This window comes from Spea bombifrons, chromosome 8, assembly GCF_027358695.1.
Source record: "Spea bombifrons isolate aSpeBom1 chromosome 8, aSpeBom1.2.pri, whole genome shotgun sequence".
Lineage (NCBI taxonomy): Eukaryota > Metazoa > Chordata > Amphibia > Anura > Pelobatidae > Spea > Spea bombifrons.
In genome coordinates this window covers 9,150,651-9,169,147 of record NC_071094.1, presented here as the reverse complement: position 1 = coordinate 9,169,147, position 18,497 = coordinate 9,150,651, and the positions used below count along the sequence as shown (strand labels likewise).

General features: G+C 45.0%; 1 protein-coding gene and 1 long non-coding RNA gene across 5 annotated transcripts in view; one reads left to right on the top strand and one right to left on the bottom strand.

Moving 5' to 3' along the window:
* The first annotated feature begins 7,784 nt into the window (after positions 1-7,784).
* LOC128502949 (non-structural maintenance of chromosomes element 3 homolog) lies at positions 7,785-16,050 on the top strand. Of its 3 annotated transcripts, none has more exons than XM_053472920.1 (11): positions 7,785-7,856; positions 8,986-9,056; positions 9,427-9,531; positions 9,785-9,848; positions 12,693-12,772; positions 13,028-13,122; positions 13,269-13,348; positions 13,751-13,793; positions 13,899-13,961; positions 15,113-15,227; positions 15,617-16,050. In XM_053472920.1, the coding sequence occupies exons 1-11, from the start codon at positions 7,850-7,852 to the stop codon at positions 15,704-15,706; spliced, it is 813 nt and encodes a 270-aa protein (XP_053328895.1). In that variant the 5' UTR covers positions 7,785-7,849; the 3' UTR covers positions 15,707-16,050. The 3 variants fall into 3 exon arrangements, with proteins under 3 accessions (XP_053328895.1, XP_053328897.1, XP_053328896.1); XM_053472922.1 differs by having other exon boundaries at positions 7,853-7,873; XM_053472921.1 differs by lacking the exon at positions 7,785-7,856 and adding an exon at positions 7,987-8,028.
* A 1,753-nt stretch (positions 16,051-17,803) lies between these two features.
* LOC128503499 (uncharacterized) overlaps positions 17,804-18,497 on the bottom strand; it is a 289,541-nt gene continuing 288,847 nt past the window's right edge. For both annotated transcript variants that reach the window (XR_008355248.1, XR_008355247.1), the window contains exon 2: positions 17,804-18,024. This is a non-coding gene — a long non-coding RNA (uncharacterized LOC128503499). The remainder of the gene's footprint in view (positions 18,025-18,497) is intronic.

Sequence of the window (18,497 nt, the reverse complement as noted above, 5' to 3'; positions counted from 1 at the left end):
CTTCCTCTACTTGAAACCAAAATATTTTGATGCTCAGCCCTCTTTCTGATGTGTGTCAATAGCTCTTTAAACGAAGGCAAAAGCAGCGAGTAAACCTTCAAAAGGACGGTCAGAGCTCACGCTAGAAAAATATTTAACGTTAGGTCCAACACGGCAAATAGCAAGATACTATTTAGCAGATTAGCGGTTACTAACCTCTCGAAGAGCTAACCTAATGCAAACACCAACATTTCTATGTGCTGTTAAAACAAGAGGTCATAGTCTGAAACTAGAGGCTCAGATGCATATGTATATATATATATATATATATATTGCAGATGCTTAGATATAATGTAAGGAAGTTTTGGTTTATTGAGAGGGTGGCAGATAAATAGAACAGCCTCCCAGCAAAAGTGGTAAAGACTAATAGAGAGAGGGAACGTAAAGATGCATGGGATAGGCATATGGGTTTGAATCCAAAGCAAGACCGAAGAACGATTAAGATTGGACAAATGGGCATCAAATTCTGTTTCTATTTGTCAATTCTGTTTCTACCTAAAGAGGCAGTTGAATCTTTTCTTCTGGTGAACATTGAATAATGCCAAGAATAATTCTTTGTTTTGCTTAATTTGTAATTTTTCAGGGAATGGTTAATTGCCATGTGATACAAAAGAAGGCACTGATTGGTTGTTTTATTTTTTAAGGAATTAAACCTGTAGATGAAAGAATAAATTGATATATCTACTAGAGTTTAGCAGCCACAGTCCTCTTCCTCTGTGGTCCGACGGTTCTTGCCACTGATTAGCTGCTAGACGCAGCCAACGAGAGGCAGGAAAGCACTCCCACTGGAATCAATGGGAACGTGGGCAGCATTCACCAAACCAGCGCTGGAGGTTACCTCTGTGTTGCTCAGCAGTGTCTCTTGATCCGTCAAGGCGACACAGGAACCCAGTGGAGTCACGTCAATGTACATCACATCACATGACTCCGCTCTGTTCCTGTTCGAGCAACGCAGAGGGAAACAGCAGCCTCCACGGAAGTCTGCGAGCCGCACCAGAATATCTGCAGTTCAGGTAAGGGTGGGGGAGTAAATGAATGAATATATGTGTGTGTGTGTTTATGGATCTGTGTGTAGGGGGCACAGGGAGGCTGAAAGTGATGTGCATGTACTGGCTGCCTGAGCATGATAGGAGTGTGATTGCTAACAATTGCTAGCTGCTAATCAATCACACTCATATCATGCCCAGGCAGCCAGTACAATTACCTTATGTAATATATTTTTTTGTCAAATTTCGGGCCCCAAAATTAAGGTGCGTCTTATACATGGGGGCGTCTTATACTTGAGGAAATACGATATATCACTTGCAGGGAGTTGTGTTCGACCAAACACATCTCTGGCACTGCAAACAGCTGAAAGGGCAAGGACCGGAGCAAATTCATAAATACAAAGATTTAAACTAGTCTTGTTACCATAGAAATCCACTTAATATATCCCTTGATAGGAATGGTGGAACCAAGGGATCATTGAAATAGAGATGCCTGAAGATTATTGTCCATTTAACGCCGAAAAAATTACTGATTTTTTTTTTCTTTTCAAGATGTTTTCCTAACGGATATTCAGTATGGAATATTGATTTAATTAGATGAAATCAGCACCAGTACTTATAATCCGGATAATATAATTGTATGTATCAATGAAGCCCCGTCTCTTTTTGAATTACAGATGATGTGTATTTTCCTATCCTTTCCCTTTCACAGAGCCCCAATCTGAAGCTGGATTTGAGTGACGGCTTCACCCAGCTTTTACCTCTTCCATAGCTGATCTTCAACCGTAGATTACTGTCCCTTAGAGGCCGAGCTGGAAAGATAAACAATGATATAACTTCCAGTAAATTGTTTAATGGATTAGAGGAAGCAATTAATGTTACGATGACAGGGAAAACTGGAAATGTAAATTCACGGTGGTTGAGAATACACTTTCGACACCACCTGCCTCTACTTGCAACTCACTTACTGCATTTGGGACAGGGTGGGCTATAGTGAAGCTCAGAGGATTAAATAACGTCATGAAAACAGAAAAAATGGGTAACTTGTAGCCCCCTAATTCAGTTACAGGGCCAGCTATACCATCTGATGCACCAGAAGCCCTAGGCTGGTCCAGCTGGTAGCCAGGGCTTTACAAACCTGTATGCACTTTTAGGATACAAAAAATGTTATCAGGCTTGATTTTCTTGGGAGCCAAGAGGCAATGCATGCAATGCTTGCCTGACTTTTAGTTTAGAGAGAATATTTAAATGGCCAGACTACATTCAGCATCATCAAAATGGCATTGATACATTGATAAGGTTCATCAGCAAACATTCTGAAATGATACTAAATACATGTTGTTATTTGATATAGTAACATGTTTGTAGCAGAAGGCCTCTATAATGTCTAAAACAATACAATTCCATTCTCTTCTGCTCTTAAATTAATGTTATCGTATGTGAACTTACCTCTTCTGACAGTTTTTTTGTGTTAAGGTAAAGTATGGTTTTTTACTTACAAACTTTTCAATGTGCTACAAGTAGACAACAGTCCAAGCTTTAAATCACGTGAGACTCTCTTTGCTGTCTTCAATGATGGCCCAAAGTGATAGCTGTCTAAGACCCAGGTTTGCCTTGGAGCCCCATGAAGGTGGTCTCTTGGGGTCCCCTCAACAGTCACCAGGTCAGCATCAAGGCTGCGCAGAGCAGGTGAAAACTTATCCAGCCACCACCACCGACCTCTACAGTAGAGCCCTTTGAGGTCTGTGCATCACACAGGTTAAGAGTATATGGCATTAGGTCCCAGAGCCCAGCATGAGGAGTGACCGGTGAAGACTTCCACCTCCTTGCACCGTGACAGGTAACTGGGCAGGCCACTTGGGAGAAACAAGCTGGGGGGCCCCGGAACTGGGCCCACTAGGTGATTCTTGTAGTATTATTATTAATTAATAATGATGACCGTGTAGACACAATATGTGGGTGGGATGCACGTCTATTTTTCCTTTACAGCATGCAAAGCTGCCAGCACCTCCACTAACTGGGACTTTTGCCAAGAGAGCTGACATTAGGACAATAAGCCTAGCTCTTACCCGGCAGATTTAAGACTTTTGGCAGCAATTAATTCTGTGCTGAACTTTCCTGCTGTCTATCATGGAAAATAATAGAGAGGAACACCACATATGAATTGATTATTATATATATTTTTGTTAATAAATGTTGATTTTTAGGAGAACATGCTGCTGTAGACACTTTTGCTTTGTGGACAGGAATTACCATTGGCGTTCCCAGCAGTGTAATGGAGATAGTAGCACTACTGGTTTACTCAAACTCCCTTGACAAGTATTCCTTTCCGTCTGACTCAAGCTGAGCCACTGGCTGGTCCGCCAACATCCAGTCCTCGTACGCACATCGGACTTGTGCAAAGACCCAAAGAACGCATGTTTTAGGGGGCTCAGCTCTAGCTTATGTGTATCCTCATGGGCCATACCATAATGTGAACAGACAGCCACGGTCTGGGAAATTTGGAATATCTGATGGGTGCCCTGGCATAAATATTCCAAAAGCTCGCACATATGAAAAAATACAAAATACAAAATGTGATAAGATGACTTGTCCTGAACAGATTGTTAGTGGAACATTCCTGATCAAGTGCGTGACATTATGTGTCTATTATGTTAATAAAACATATTTACTGCCATTGTAGGCATCAAAACATGTAAAACATTATGGTTTTCACATCCTATGGCAACCAATGGTTAAAAAACCCAAATATAATCTAAGTACTCCCTTGCCAAATTTTACACACATATCATCAATGCCACATGGTGTTTAACAAGTGAAATTGGAACAGCTAGCCTTTTGCAGATGGTTGATATCAACTACTGCCTACGCCTTGCTCCATTTCAACTCTTGCCTCATCCTTCTTAAAAAGCCATCATCACGCGACTCGGACAGATGTTTTGGCTACATCTCGCAGAAAGCACGGTGACATAAACCGTGACATAAACCCCTTCTTAAAAGAAAATTCTTAAAAGAAAATTAAACAAAATAAACTTAGATGGGAAATTTAGAATATTTATATTAATAATAATTTAATATATATTAATATATTATATAATATATAGATAAATATATATATTATTATATATATATTATATATATTAATATTAATACTGAGCTTCCACTGAGCTTCCATCTTCATGCAAACGTGCATTTTGCAATCCATGGATTGTAAGCTCTAGAGCAGAGATTCTCAGTTGTGGCCCCCAGTCTGTGTAGTCTCATTCCTGGACTATTCCAGGGTCCAGAACCAAACACAAGGAGCTTATCACAGGCTGCTGTTCAGTGTATGCATGTTCTATGTACAAATTCAGTGAAGCCTTTAAAAAAAAGTGAAATATGTGCAAAAATAAAAAAGTGCAGTGTGTGCACAAAAAAAAAAGAAAAAAAAAAAAAAGGCCCCAGCCTATGGCTGGTATTATAATAATTCTTCCACCGCCAACCAGCCACAGACGAGGCCAGGATGAGAAAATAAAAAGTGCAGTAGAAGAGTCCAGGGGTCCCTGGTGTACTAACTGGCGTCATAACAGTGAGTGTCAGAAGTGTAACCCTCACTCACCACAACACTAGAGGTGAACGCCCAGGTGAACCTACCTGTGGCCTCCATGAAGACATCTCAAGCTTCCTGCATACCTAGCCGTAAGGCCAGAAGGTCGAGCTTTTGCCCTCTCATCTAAGCCAAAAGGAAAGTGCTGATGGACCCATCTTAAGGGTGGAACGCAACATGAACTGTAGAAGGATGCCAGGAGGTAAATGATCCAACCAACAATGATCCGACTTATTGGAGCACTGCTTAGAAAAGTAAATAATCAATTGCTTTAATGACCTTTGGGGGGGGGGGACACGCTAGGCTACCATGCCTGTCGTCATTATTATTCAGAAAAGTCTAAAATGTTTGTAATATGCAGTTATTTTCCAGAGAGACCTATAATAACTACATGAGATCATGTGAGCCGTGAAGAATGAAGAGTCAGGAGGATAGAAAAAAGGAAAATAAACAACTAGTAAAAAAAAGAGGATAATTGCAACCGTAGGAATTTGAGAATAAATGCAGCTACTATTAACATGTCCTGCTGGTTAGTTTTTACAAACAGATGTCAGATATCATTACAGACGTCCCAGGGCAATTCTTCTCAGCATGCACAGGGAGGAGGACAACTTCTATGTTTTAACAAAGGCCTTCAACGGGGGGGCCCTGTTTTCAGTTTCCATGTAAGAGTAGGGTGGGACGTTCTGTGGTCACAACATTCAGCCCTTTATCAAGAGGCAGCCAAATGACAGCACATGGAACGGGTAATGAAACCAGAGAAGGGCAGTAGTAAAGACCATGGTTGGGGAGTGATGTCCCCCTCTTTCAGATTATCCAAATAATTTTAATATTTGACAAAGATGACCTGATTACAAAAAACGCTGTTCTGTTCCAGTTCACCCCAAAGATGTTCGATGGGGTGGAGGTCAGGGCTGTGAGCACCCAGTCAAGTTCTTCCACACCAAACTCATCCAACCATGTCTTTATTGGAAGCATTGCATTGCCCAAAATATCTTGGTATGCCCCCTTCAGCCCTGACCTCAACCCCATCGAACACCTTTGGGATGAAGTTGAATGGAGATTGCAGGCCAGGCCTTCTCATCCAACATCAGTGCCTGACCTCACCAACGCTCTACTGGATGAATGGGCAGAAATTCCCTCAGAAACTCTCCAAAAATCTTGTAAAAAATAAAAGAAGAGTGGAAGCTGTTATAGCTCCAACATGTTGGTGTAATGGTAATGGATCTGAGTGACTTTGACAAGGGTCAGATTGTGATGGCGAGACGACTGGGTCAGAGCATCTCCAAAACGGTAGGCGCTAGAACGTCTTGAGTGTTGACAGCTATAATCCATGTTCTTTGAGAGTGTAAACGTTACCATAGTAACCGAGTTTGAATAGTCAGAGCCATAGCGCTCCCAAAGGGGATGAGAGCGTTTAGGAAACCTCCTTGCTTTCCTTCTAACATTTCAAGTGGCCAAAGAGGGCCATTTTTGTTCTACATGGTGTGATCAGACATACTACTAAGAGGAGGCCTTTTTAACCTATCGGCAGCTGCTTCTGTACTCTAGTAAAACAGACAAAGAAGAATGCATTTTAGTTACACAATTTAATGTATAAATCCATTTTCTGCCTTTTTATACAGACATATAGTGTTTTACAGCTCTAAAATTAACGCTCGTTACCAGCAAATGTTCTAAACTCCTCAGAAACAGGGACGTCAAAGAGGGGGAGAGAGGAACAGGGATTTGGTCAAAAAGGACTGTCCCTTTTAAATAGGGGAGCTTGGGAGGTATGATGCTGTATACTACCGTATTTATTAAAATACTGCCTCACTGAAACGTTACGGTCATAAAAAAGTGAGGGTTTCACCAGCACCTGTGTACCAATAGTTATACGGCCCTGCTTGAGTGCTCCCGGCCCCTGATAAGGATCTGCCAAGTAGGGACTTTCTAAATGAGGGGACCCTAAAACTCTTGCAACGTTAACCCTTTAATGGCCGATTGGGGATATTCTATGTCGTGTCTTTAATGTGTTAATCAAATGGCTCGTCAAGACATGCTTCATTGATTCACCTGCATTCAAGCAGGAAAATCATCCGGAACATACTGGGAAAAAAAGCTCCAATTGGGAGTGTTAGATCTGATCACAGCAGTGTGTAGAATAGAAAGGAGACAGCTCCACGCCCCGAGAATCTGCCCCTAAACGCTGAGATTGGGGCAACAAACTGCTGCTACTAAAAGGCTACTTTTCTTACATATGCAGTAGACAGGACCCTTTCTTATACCCACCGGTATATAGAATATATACCCCTAAAGTGGGTGACAGTCGTTTAGAGGGCGTGGTTATGGGTGTGGCTAGGGGCAGGGCTAGACTTTTTATAGCAACATGACCTGCTAGTAATAAAACTAAGGTAGACGTTCAGAAGAGGAATATATTTTATTTACACGTGAATTTATAAACACATTCTCAGTTGTTTATACACATAGTATTGTTACATTATTGGCTGTAGAACACTGAGATACGCACAAAACGTTTGGAGCTCCTACAAAACAGGTACATCAAAGGAGTATAGAGCGACTGTCCCATAAAAGAGACACTTGGCAGGTATGATTTAGGCACGCTCAGCAGTGTTGTGAAGGGAAGCGGAGCCAGTAGACATTTTTATAGTGTTTATTTTACACATTATTATGCGTTTCAGTGTCTGAGAACCAATAAAGTTATACATTTTGAATGTTTAAATTGATGATCTACCCATCCCAAGTCATTCACTGATTCCTTAAAGGGGCAATTAATGCAAACAAAGCATTTGACAGGGGACGTTGGGCTGTATATATTTATATATATATATATATATATATATATATATATATATATATATATATATATAATCAGCCCTTGGTCTTAGTTTCAGGATATCCTAAAGCCTGGCTCAGGCAGGTTCAAATTCCCATATTGTCTTAATCTCTATTATTTCTGCAGAGAGGCTATTCCATGTATCTACCACCCTCTCAGAAAAGTAAAAGTTCCTTGGACTGCATCTATATAATAGCATTCTTACGTCATTTACGAACAAAGCGAAATGGATATTTACTTCCAGTACCCCTCCAGCAGAGCATTGGCATTCATTGTCTTCAGTGCCCACCCAAGCCAAATACTAAGGGTATAGAAGCAGCCAATCAGCGCTCCCCTCTCACTGTCCGGTCGCGTGGTACGGATTACCTAATTGGGCGGGGCGGAGTTTATGATGGAAGACTAATGGCGGGTAAAGTCGTGCTTTCGGTTTGTATTTAAGCCGGGGGAGCCCGGGGCAGTGGAGCGCCAGCGGCAGAGAAGCGCCAGCCGGTCGGTAGCTGTTTGGAGGGCGCGTTTCCGTGTAACCCCTTTCTTTCCCGGAGAGCGAGAGGTGGAAAGCGGGAATAAAGCGGAGAGGGCAGGTAGATACATTTATATATCGTTTCGTTTATAAGCTGTGTGTTCGGGGTAGGCCGCAGCGTGTCACCGTCTGTATTGACTAAATAATATGATGTAATTTATGCAGAAAAGTCGTTGTGTTTTTACTTAACAAGGGCGGGTTAAGTTTTCCCGTCTGTGTGCTAAAGAGCGGGAGCGTGCAGTGACTACCCCTTCTCTGGTAATGGTGATAATATACCCACTCGTGTGTAATCTGCAGTGGGTTCCATACAGTGAGCCAATTTCCGAAAGGGTTCCTAGCATGTATTATGTTGGTGTATGTAGCGCTGTCATATTCTCTGGTGCTGTACAATGTGCGTCACATAACTGTTTGCATAACAGGGTAATATTTTTGCTCAGCTGAGCTTGTGGTCTCCATTAACCCGTTGTGGGTAGTGTGAAAGCCTGCGTCTGTTCAGACACCGCATAGTGGGATGCTCCGGCCATCGTGTGGGCTTTCTTTTTGTTTTGAATGCGTTCCCCCTGCTGTGTGTGACCGCTGGTTGACTCCAGTGCTGGCTCAGTGTGAGTACCTGTGGGGGTCTGATGAGGGCCCCCATGTAAATGCACAGAAACTACTCCTGGTGTAACTTCTTAGTTACAATTAAATATTCGAGCCTGTGAGTTCCTTGTGGCGGACAGTGTTGGGATCCTAACACCCCCATCCAGGCTCCCGATGAATGATGACAATATTCCATCCACTGCCTACCATTTCCACGTCATCATCATCAAAATGTGTTGATCCGCGGATCAGGCGTTGTGCGTGTAGCAGATCTCCGTCATGGCTGTCGAAGTTGACTCTCTGGTGGTTTATTCTCACCCAGCACCTCCCTGTAGTCACAGATTCGCCAATGAATGAATTTGATCAATGTGGGGCTGCTGGCAGCGAATACTCCTGTAAAAGGTAATTTGTGTAAAGGTGTTTATTATCCGTCTTTCAGGTCTAATAAACATGACTCAGCCACGGAGACGGGGCCGGCCCAGTGCTCACCGGGATGCCTCTCTTCTCCAGGTAATGCCGGTAAAGACTTAAAGGCACAGTATGTCTGTCTCTCCGACATGTATGTTAAAATACCCATAGTGCCCTGGTAGTGAATGTAGTTGTGCGTGTGTGTGTATATGGTTTATCAGTGAATTTGGTGTGCTCAGAGCTGCCTATGGTGAGACTCCTCACAGGCGGTTTATACCACACCATACATAAATGCACTGCTGCTGTCCATAAAGTCCAAGGGGGCATCAAGATTGGTGGCTTTCCTGTCCTGCAGGCAGCATACAGTGAATGTGCTTTATGTTGTAATCTGGGTCTTCTGTCTTGCATTTTGAAGCGTTATGTGCATGCATGTGAGATTAAGGCCATTTTAAACACTTTTTATGTTTGTTAGGATGAAGATGTGGAGATGGAAGATGACTCTATCTATCAGACACAGTCAGCATCACAGGTGCAGAAGAACTTGGCCAAACATTCTCCAGAGCAAATCAACCTTAAGGTATGCTGGGCGTTAATACAGGAGGCGTAGTGGGAATACATGCGTAGTGCCTGTTATGCTTTGCCGTGTGTGTGTGCGTACATACATGTCCATAAACTGTTACATTAGTAACGTTTTGAACCGATGGGAGAAGAAAATCACTAGTCAAACAGAATAGTCTACAATTGTGCATCTGGTTAGCTATAATACCACAAAGTGTGTATATATAATATTTTCTATTATCATAAAAGTGTTAAGGTATCTTTCTGTGTAGGTGGGTGAGGTAGTACAGTACCTCTTGATAAGAGACCAGAAGAAGCTGCCTATAAAGCGGGCAGGTGAGTCTTTCTTGTCGTATTCCTGGTGTCAGAATAGTTATCCTTCTTTTTTTTTTTTTTTATTTACTTGAGGGATTCATTTTTGCACATGTCATAACAAACCGCGAAGTACATTTTGCTGGACAGATTCTAGGAATTGCAAAAAATTGGGTTTTATGTAACTTTGGTAATGGCTTTCCGATACACAGGGGCCGGCCTTAGGGGTGTGCGATCTGTGCAGCCACAGGGCGCCATGGCAGCAGGAGTGCCTGTCCAGGACTTAAATTAAAACAAGTTGCATAAAAAGATGCTTTAATTAAAGGCAGGGGCGCCGAGCAGTCGCTCGTGCACTTTTAAGCAACCGCTGAGCGCCCCTCACTCTCCGTGACTCCGCCGTGGTGTCCCGGTATTTCATGTTGAGTGCCGAAGCATCATATTCCGGCGCTCAACATGAAATGCCGGCAGAGCGGGAAGACGGGTGCCTCCTGCTCCCACCGCAGGACTCCCTCAGGGGGGGGGGGGATAGCGAGAAGGGGGGGGAGGAGGATAGCGAGAAGGGGGGGAGGAGGATAGCGAGAAGGGGGGGGAGGAGGATAGCGAGAAGGGGGGGGAGGAGGATAGCGAGAAGGGGGGGGAGGAGGATAGCGAGGGGGGGGAGGAGGAGGATAGCGAGGGGGGGAGGAGGAGGATAGCGAGGGGAGGAGGAGGATAGCGAGAGGGGGGGGAGGAGGATAGCGAGGGGGCGGAGGAGGATAGCGAGAAGGGGGGGAGGAGGATAGCGAGAGGGGGGGGAGGAGGATAGCGAGAGGGGGGGGAGGAGGATAGCGAGGGGGCGGAGGAGGATAGCGAGAAGGGGGGGAGGAGGATAGCGAGAAGGGGGGGAGGAGGATAGCGAGAAGGTGGGGAGGAGGATAGCGAGAAGGTGGGGAGGAGGATAGCGAGGGGGGGAGGAGGATGGCGAGGGGGGGAGGAGGATGGCGAGAGGGGGGGAGGAGGATGGCGAGAGGGGGGGGAGGAGGATGGCGAGAGGGAGGGGGAGGAGGATGGCGAGAGGGGGGGGAGGAGGATGGCGAGAGGGGGGGGAGGAGGATGGCGAGAGGGGGGGGAGGAGGATAGCGAGAGGGGGGGAGGATAGCGAGAAGTGGAGGAGGAGGATAGCGAGAAGGGGAGGGGGGGAGGATAGCGAGAAGGGGGGGGGAGGATAGCGAGAAGGGGGGGGAGGATAGCGAGAGGGGGGGAGGAGGATAGCGAGAGGGGGGGAGGAGGATAGCGAGGGGGGGAGGAGGATAGCGAGAGGGGGGGAGGAGGATAGCGAGGGGGGGGGAGGAGGATAGCGAGGGGGGGGGAGGAGGATAGCGAGGGGGGGAGGAGGATAGCGAGGGGGGGAGGAGGATAGCGAGGGGGGGAGGAGGATAGCGAGGGGGGGAGGAGGATAGCGAGGGGGGGAGGAGGATAGCGAGGGGGGGAGGAGGATAGCGAGGGGGGGAGGAGGATAGCGAGAGGGTGGGAGGATGATAGCGAGAGGGGGGGGAGGAGGATAGCGAGAGGGGGGGGAGGAGGATAGCGAGAGGGGGGGGGAGGAGGATAGCGACAGGGGGGGAGGATAGCGAGAGGGAGGGGGAGGAGGATAGCGAGATGGGGGGGAGGATAGCGAGAGGGAGGGGGAGGAGGATAGCGAGAGGGGGGAGGATAGCGAGAAGGGGAGGGGGGGAGGATAGCGAGAAGGGGAGGGGGGGAGGATAGCGAGAAGGGGAGGGGGGGAGGATAGCGAGAAGGGGAGGGGGGAAGGATAGCGAGAAGGGGGGGAGGATAGTGAGAAGGGGGGAGGAGGATAGCGAGAAGGAGGGGGGAGGAGGATAGCGAGAGGGGGGAGGATAGCGAGAAGGGGAGGGGGGAGGAGGATAGCGAGAAGGGGGGGAGGAGGATAGCGAGAAGGGGGGGAGGAGGATAGCGAGAAGGGGGGGAGGAGGATAGGGAGGGGGGAGGAGGATAGCGAGGGAGGGGGGAGGAGGATAGCGAGGGAGGGGGGAGGAGGATAGCGAGAAGGGGGGGAGGAGGATAGCGAGAAGGGGGGGAGGAGGATAGCGAGAAGGGGGGGAGGAGGATAGCGAGAAGGGGGGGAGGAGGATAGCGAGAAGGGGGGGAGGAGGATAGCGAGGGGGGGAGGAGGATAGCGAGAAGGGGGGAGGAGGATAGCGAGGGGGGGGAGGAGGATAGCGAGGGGGGGAGGAGGATAGCGAGGGGGGGAGGAGGATAGCGAGGGGGGGAGGAGGATAGCGAGGGGGGGGGGGAGGAGGATAGCGAGAGGGGGGGAGGATAGCGAGAGGGGGGGGATAGCGAGAGGGGGGGGAGGAGGATAGCGAGGGGGGGGGAGGAGGATAGCGAGGGGGGGGAGGAGGATAGCGAGAAGGGGGGGAGGAGGATAGCGAGAAGGGGGGGAGGAGGATAGCGAGAAGGGGGGGAGGAGGATAGCGAGAAGGGGGGGAGGAGGATAGCGAGAAGGGGGGGGAGGAGGATAGCGAGAAGGGGGGGGAGGAGGATGATAGAGAGAAGGGGTGCCAGATCACTTAAGGCTGGCTCTGCCCATACAGATAACCTCAGGTGCTAGTCAGCAGGCTGCCATTCATGTTAATCTGGATTTAGACCTCAAAGATTCTCATTTCAACTGTGATCTCCGCGTGGGGTCTTCAGGGTTTTTGGTTTGTTGCCATAATGAGACTTGGGAGGAACCGCTTGCCAGTCTTCAGAACGATGATCAGAGGCTTGTTAAATATTACTACCATATACAGTTGGGCTGTTGTCAGGGGTTGCACAATAACTTCATAAATAGTCTCCTTAGGTTTTAACTCAACTGATTTCCCACAGATATTGTAAAAAACGTTATAAAGGAATACAAAGATGTGTACCCTGAAATATTTCAACGTGCCAAGAATTCTCTGCGGCAGGTGAGTTAAGGTTTGCCGGTCTGCTGAAAATATATAATAAAAAAATTACACACACAGGTTTATACTTTTGTACTTAGTTCCTGTGTTTGTTAGGCCTCTTCAGGAGGCAGCTAACAGGAGAATTGCATTGAGAAATGCTTCGTACTGGCATAGTGGAGCAATCACCTGTTGCCTCCCTACCAATGTATTGTATATATGTCTTTAATTGAAATGGTCCTTTGCTGTTACTAAAGCATAGTATGTCCTCATTTTCAGGTGTTTGGTTTTCAGCTGGAAGAGATAGACACTAAGAACCACGTATATGTTCTTGTCAACAGATTGGATCGCTTGCAAGGTGATGGAATGAAAGTGTAAGTCATCGATCAGAAGACTGTGATCTTATTCTGTGCTGCAGTAGGTTCTACTGTATATACGGTGTGCTCTTTTATTTGGCATTAAGTCGGAGGTTTAGATTGTAGTATTCTTGAAATGATTACGTTTCTGACTTTCTTTCCAGGGATGACAACACAGCGAAACTGGGTTTGCTCACAGTAATACTCAGCCTCATCTTTATGAAAGGGAATACCGTGAAAGAGTGTGAGTGTTGTACCAGTGCTTTTGGCCATTGTGTTGCCTTCACCGATTTATTATGACTGATTATATTGAAATGAAGTATAGATTGCTTGCTTGCCTTTTTAGTTCCTTATGAACCATCTCTCCACGGGGAAGCTGATGATCTGTGTAAATTAGCCCCAGTAATTTCCTTCCTTGTGAGAGGGGAAAGTCCTGCAATTCCTTATGACAGGATGCTGGACGGCTGTTGCCATTATATACAGTAAGCGGTTAGAATTTGGGAAAGTGACAGATCTGCTTTATCCTGTTCAGGTGTGCAAGGTTATTCCATGTTTCTGAAGTTTAGATGTATTTTGGTCTGTAGAATGCCTTGTGTGTTGTTGTACTGCATTATAGATTAATAATGTTGTTTTTATTGCATGGCAGCTGTTATCTGGGAAACGCTGAGGCGTCTGCGCATTGACCATGGGTATGTCTTTAAATGCTGCTTGACAAGCTTTTTTATTTTTCCAACACACATTCCTCTGTTTTGTTATCAACTGTTTACAAAGTGCTTATGCGTTTTCATTTTAAGGGAGAAGCATGATGACTTTGGAGATGTGCGGAAGCTCGTAACTGATGAATTTGTAAAACAAAAGTACGTAGTGTGGAACACTTCTTGATGGTAATGGTTTTGCGATTTGGGCAGTATGACAACGAATTGTAACTTTAGATCTGCATTCATCAAGCGGACGTTCACTGACTGGCAGAGAAGAGAATTCTCCTTTCTTGCAGCCGGGGAAGGTATACGCGATGTGCGTAGACAACCTCTGGTGCTGCCGGCACTTTCGCCGGTGCTCTGTGATAGACGCCCGGTGGAAGTGCTGACAGCAACTGAGGTTCCCAGACAGGAGGATCCAGGTTCCCCTGCACCGCTGTGGGGGATCTGGATCTTAGTCTCATAGATAGACCTCATTTGAGGTCTGATTAGAATACTACCTCGATTATAAAACAAGGTTTTTTTTTTTTCCCCCAGTGCAAATACCACTTGTCTTATAAGAGTATTTGTCTTATAATCTAGCAACTACAGTAATACTGTCCTTACTTTAGTGCCGAAAGACACACATTCCATTTGTCTAGCCTTTTCCAAAGTCAATGTTATATCTAAAAAGGATGTTACCTTATCAGTCCCTGATAAGATAATCCAGGGAAGTTTTATGAAGCCTGCTAGTAGATCGGTGTTCTTCGAGGAAGAGGCCGTGGAGCTTGTGGAAGAAGGGGCGCTTTATTTAAACTTGTCACTATGAATGGCAATCCACTGAAAGGTACATTATAATGTCCGGGCTTGAATCATATATCCCCCCCCCCCCTTTTCCCATCACAATAATATAAAGAACTTAATGATGGAACACCAAAATATATATCCTGATCCAATAGAAGGGAAACACAATTGTAGATGCAGTGGAGGAAAGCAGTTTAAATCATGTAGGTGCCCTGTTGTACTGTAAATTTAAATGCTACCAAAGATTGGGAAGAATGTTCTGGTTTTCGTTACTGGTGTGTTCAGAGCAGGCTGTGGAGAGCGTTCCCTGACTGTTTACATCACACCACAGAGCATAATGCGGTTTAGGTCAAATCAGTCGCTCAAATGAGTGTTTGAATGACAAACTGCAGACACTTTAACTTTTGTGGTGGTCCTATGTCTATTGGGGGGGGCAGGGGAAAGCAGATTGTTAACACACTGTATTGCAGTTTTCAACATGCTTTTCATAAGACCTAATGTCTGGATTTTTTTTTTTGGTTCTCTAGGTACTTGGAGTATAACAAAATACTTCATACAGACCCACTGGAGTATGAATTCTGCTGGGGTCCCAGAGCTTACAAAGAGACCTCCAAAATGAAAATCCTAGAATTTGTCTCCATGGTGAGCAAGAAAATACAACCACTCAGTATTATACCCACAGAAGCGTTAAGGGGGGGGGGGGTATTTGGCACGAAAGGGATGTATGGGCCAGTAGTGCCAACAGATGAGCTGATGAAAAGGTCTTTCCGTTAAGTGTAAAGACAGTAGCTGTACTATATTGGTGAATATAATGCAAAGTTAGACAGTTAGGCATGTGTGTGTATATAGGCAGCTTTTTTTCTTTTGTGGAATTTTTGCTCCAAGTGAACCTAGACCACCACCTGTGTCATGACTTCAGTGTGATGTAACACAGCCCCACAGCTGTAACTACCAGTACAAGAATCTGCCGCCAGTGTCAGTTCATAGTCTTTTATTTTTTCATTTTATTTGAATGTTATTTGTATCTGCAGATTCAGAACAAAGACCCTAAATCGTGGTCCACGCAGTACAAAGAAGCACAAGAACCAGCGGTAGCCCCATCGCAGTCTACAGGACGTTAGGATTACTCCAGGGGACTGCCTGAATTGCTAAGTTGCTATATGGGAAGCATTTTGTTAAAAGTTTTATCAAGAGACTATGTTCGCTTTCATGAAACTTTATGAAATATATTCAAACATCCCAATTATGTGGTAACTCCATGTGCTGTGGCAGCGCCGATTCCTCCATTGCTTTGCGATATCACAGCCCAACACTCTAACTGTTCCCCCAGAAGATGCGTATTGGGATATGGCATTCAGAATGCCTTTGCCTGCGAACAGTGAGTGTCTACTAATAACTAGTTGTTTTTTCATTTTGTATATATATATATATCACCAGGTTATAAAACAAATAAAAATCCTTTGGTAAGTATTCCTTCTGGTATGTGTTCAGTTGCTTCTTCAGGATTTCCTTGGGGTGTCTCAGGTTAAAGTAGCAGTTGGGCTGACCAACTTGGTTACCTACCTTTTTTTTTTGAAGCGGTAGCAGGACACAAAATGTTAAAGTATAATTATGTAAGTTTACTTTTTAACAGAACTTAATACTAGCAGGTGGTGCATGTTAAATGTGTTTAGATGCACTAAAAGACTTCAAACCAGCAGGGTGTTGGCCGTCCCAGGGATGAGGAGTTTAGCTCAAACAGTGGTGTTATTACCAAATTTTACAAGGGACTCCCACCCTATACATCGGTTGGTCTAAATGCCACTTCTTGGATGCAGAGGAACCTTAAATGAGCTGTTCATACTCGGGTCAAAGCAGTTCAGCATGGAGGCGTTGGTGAGAGTGACAATAACTACATGAAGTGTTATTTCAGTTCTTGCTGCCAGTAAGGCCCTAGTGAGGAGCTGGGGGACGGTGATATCACACTAGGGCATTCCATACATTTCTGGACAAAATTAAGTTTCATCACTGAAGATTCCTGTTGAAAGAAAATAAATCGGAGTTCACTGGCAGTTCATTGGAATCCATAACTTTTATTCCTTAACAGCCATATCCGCAGCAGATGATTGTTCAGGGACACATAACCACCCATCCGCCTAATGCATTTCATGCCTACGCCTAAGTGCATGGGTGCAGGAAATGCGTTGGGTGGATGTGTGGTTAGGTGACCCTAAACAATTGTCTGCTGTGGATATTACTACAGTTTAAGGAATACAACTACTGATTCCAATGAACCTGTGAGCCGGCTACCAGAATAACCAGACAGCTGCATGTGGATCCACCACATTGTCTTCCTCTTATTGAAGGTTAGGTGGAACTACTTCAACATGCAGTCAACCGGTCCGGTAATCTGCCAGTAAGACTTTCAGTATAACCCCATGTCCCCAAACTGTCCTGATTTGGGCGGGACAGTCCTGATTTTGGGTCTCTGTTCCACCTATCCCTACCTTTGTGCCTCTTTGTTCTCGTCTCAGGTGCAGCTGCGGAGGGGGGCGCACAGGCGCCTGATCAGCAGCTGCAGTCCTCGTTGGGAGATCTGTCACCTCACTGCACTTCTCCCTCATCACTACACGCCGGCAAATAACGCCGAGCGCAGGGATATGATGTCATCTCTGCAGGCAATAGCCTGCGTGTAGTGAAGAGGGAGCAGTAAAGCGAGGTCTGAAGTGATCGGCTTCACACTCCACCATAGGATGGGGAAGAAAGGGGTGTAATGGTAGTGTATATGAATGTATGTTTGTAATGTGTTTTTTAATATATATATTATATTTATATAGATATATATATATATACACAATATGCACAGCTTTGTCAATATGAGCAATTGAGCTGTTTCAATCACATCTTAATCACGTTTGCAGGACTGTGGTAAGCATGCAGAAGATTTATTTTTGTCATTTCTGAAGGTCATATGGCGTGTCAATCATTTAGAAGATTGAAAAGTAATAAAATTATATAAATATAAAGCAATATTCATTTTTTTTTTTTGATTGAATGCACTTGGAACACAAAAGCACCTTTAAAATGGGACCAGATTATAAAGAGAAGTGAATGTGCTCTAATATTTGTACAACTTGGATATTGAAAACCCTGCAAGAGCTCAAGACAGCAATTCAGTTAATAATCCACATCCAGTAAATGCATGTGCCGTATCTTTCAGTAATGAATCGGAAGGGAAAGAAAAAAAAGCCAGGTTTATTTTGCCAACATTAGCAGAACAATACATATTATCCTACAGTATTAAGACAAGCAGTTTCTTTCAATATTCCCTTTTCTGTATTTAAAAAGTACATACAGTAGTCACATGGTGACTCGAACAGAACCAACTCTCCTAAGAGCAGCGGCTTCCAACTATCATCCCCACGACCCACCACTGCGTGGCGGCATAGAACAAGCCCCCCTCCGCCTACTGCCATGATTGTAAGATCAGACCAAAGCCTATGCCCTTTCAATAAACCTCATGGCTCTTCAGCATTTCTCTAAAATCTGCATTAACAGGAGAGGCTTTAAAGAATGTAGCTGAGAACGACCACTTTAAGGAGAGCTTTTCAAGTACCCCTAATAGTGCATAACTTCACATTCTGTTAAACGAGTACAATCAGGCAGACTGAAACCTGTCCTCATCTGAGCACAAGGGATTCAGAACGCATGCACTATTGGGTTACATATGAAACAAGATCATGTAAAACAATTGATTCATTAAAACAACGGTAAAAAGATTCAGTGGTTGTGCTAATGTCTATGTAAACCAGCCTACTGTATGAGTTGTGCTAAAACAACTCAAGGGTAAACAGTTTCCCTTGAAGATGAACTGCAGATGTAAGTCATGAACAAAAAAGGTCCTTCTGGTGAACCCATTCTAGTTTGGAAAAT

What these genes read in the sequence shown, in the direction of transcription:
- LOC128502949 (XM_053472920.1), top strand. An exon ending in GGGATGCCTCTCTTCTCCAG is followed by an intron (nt 9,057 to 9,426) that starts GTAATGCCGGTA and finishes TATGTTTGTTAG; the next exon opens with GATGAAGATGTGGAGATGGA. An exon ending in TCCTAGAATTTGTCTCCATG is followed by an intron (nt 15,228 to 15,616) that starts GTGAGCAAGAAA and finishes TTGTATCTGCAG; the next exon opens with ATTCAGAACAAAGACCCTAA.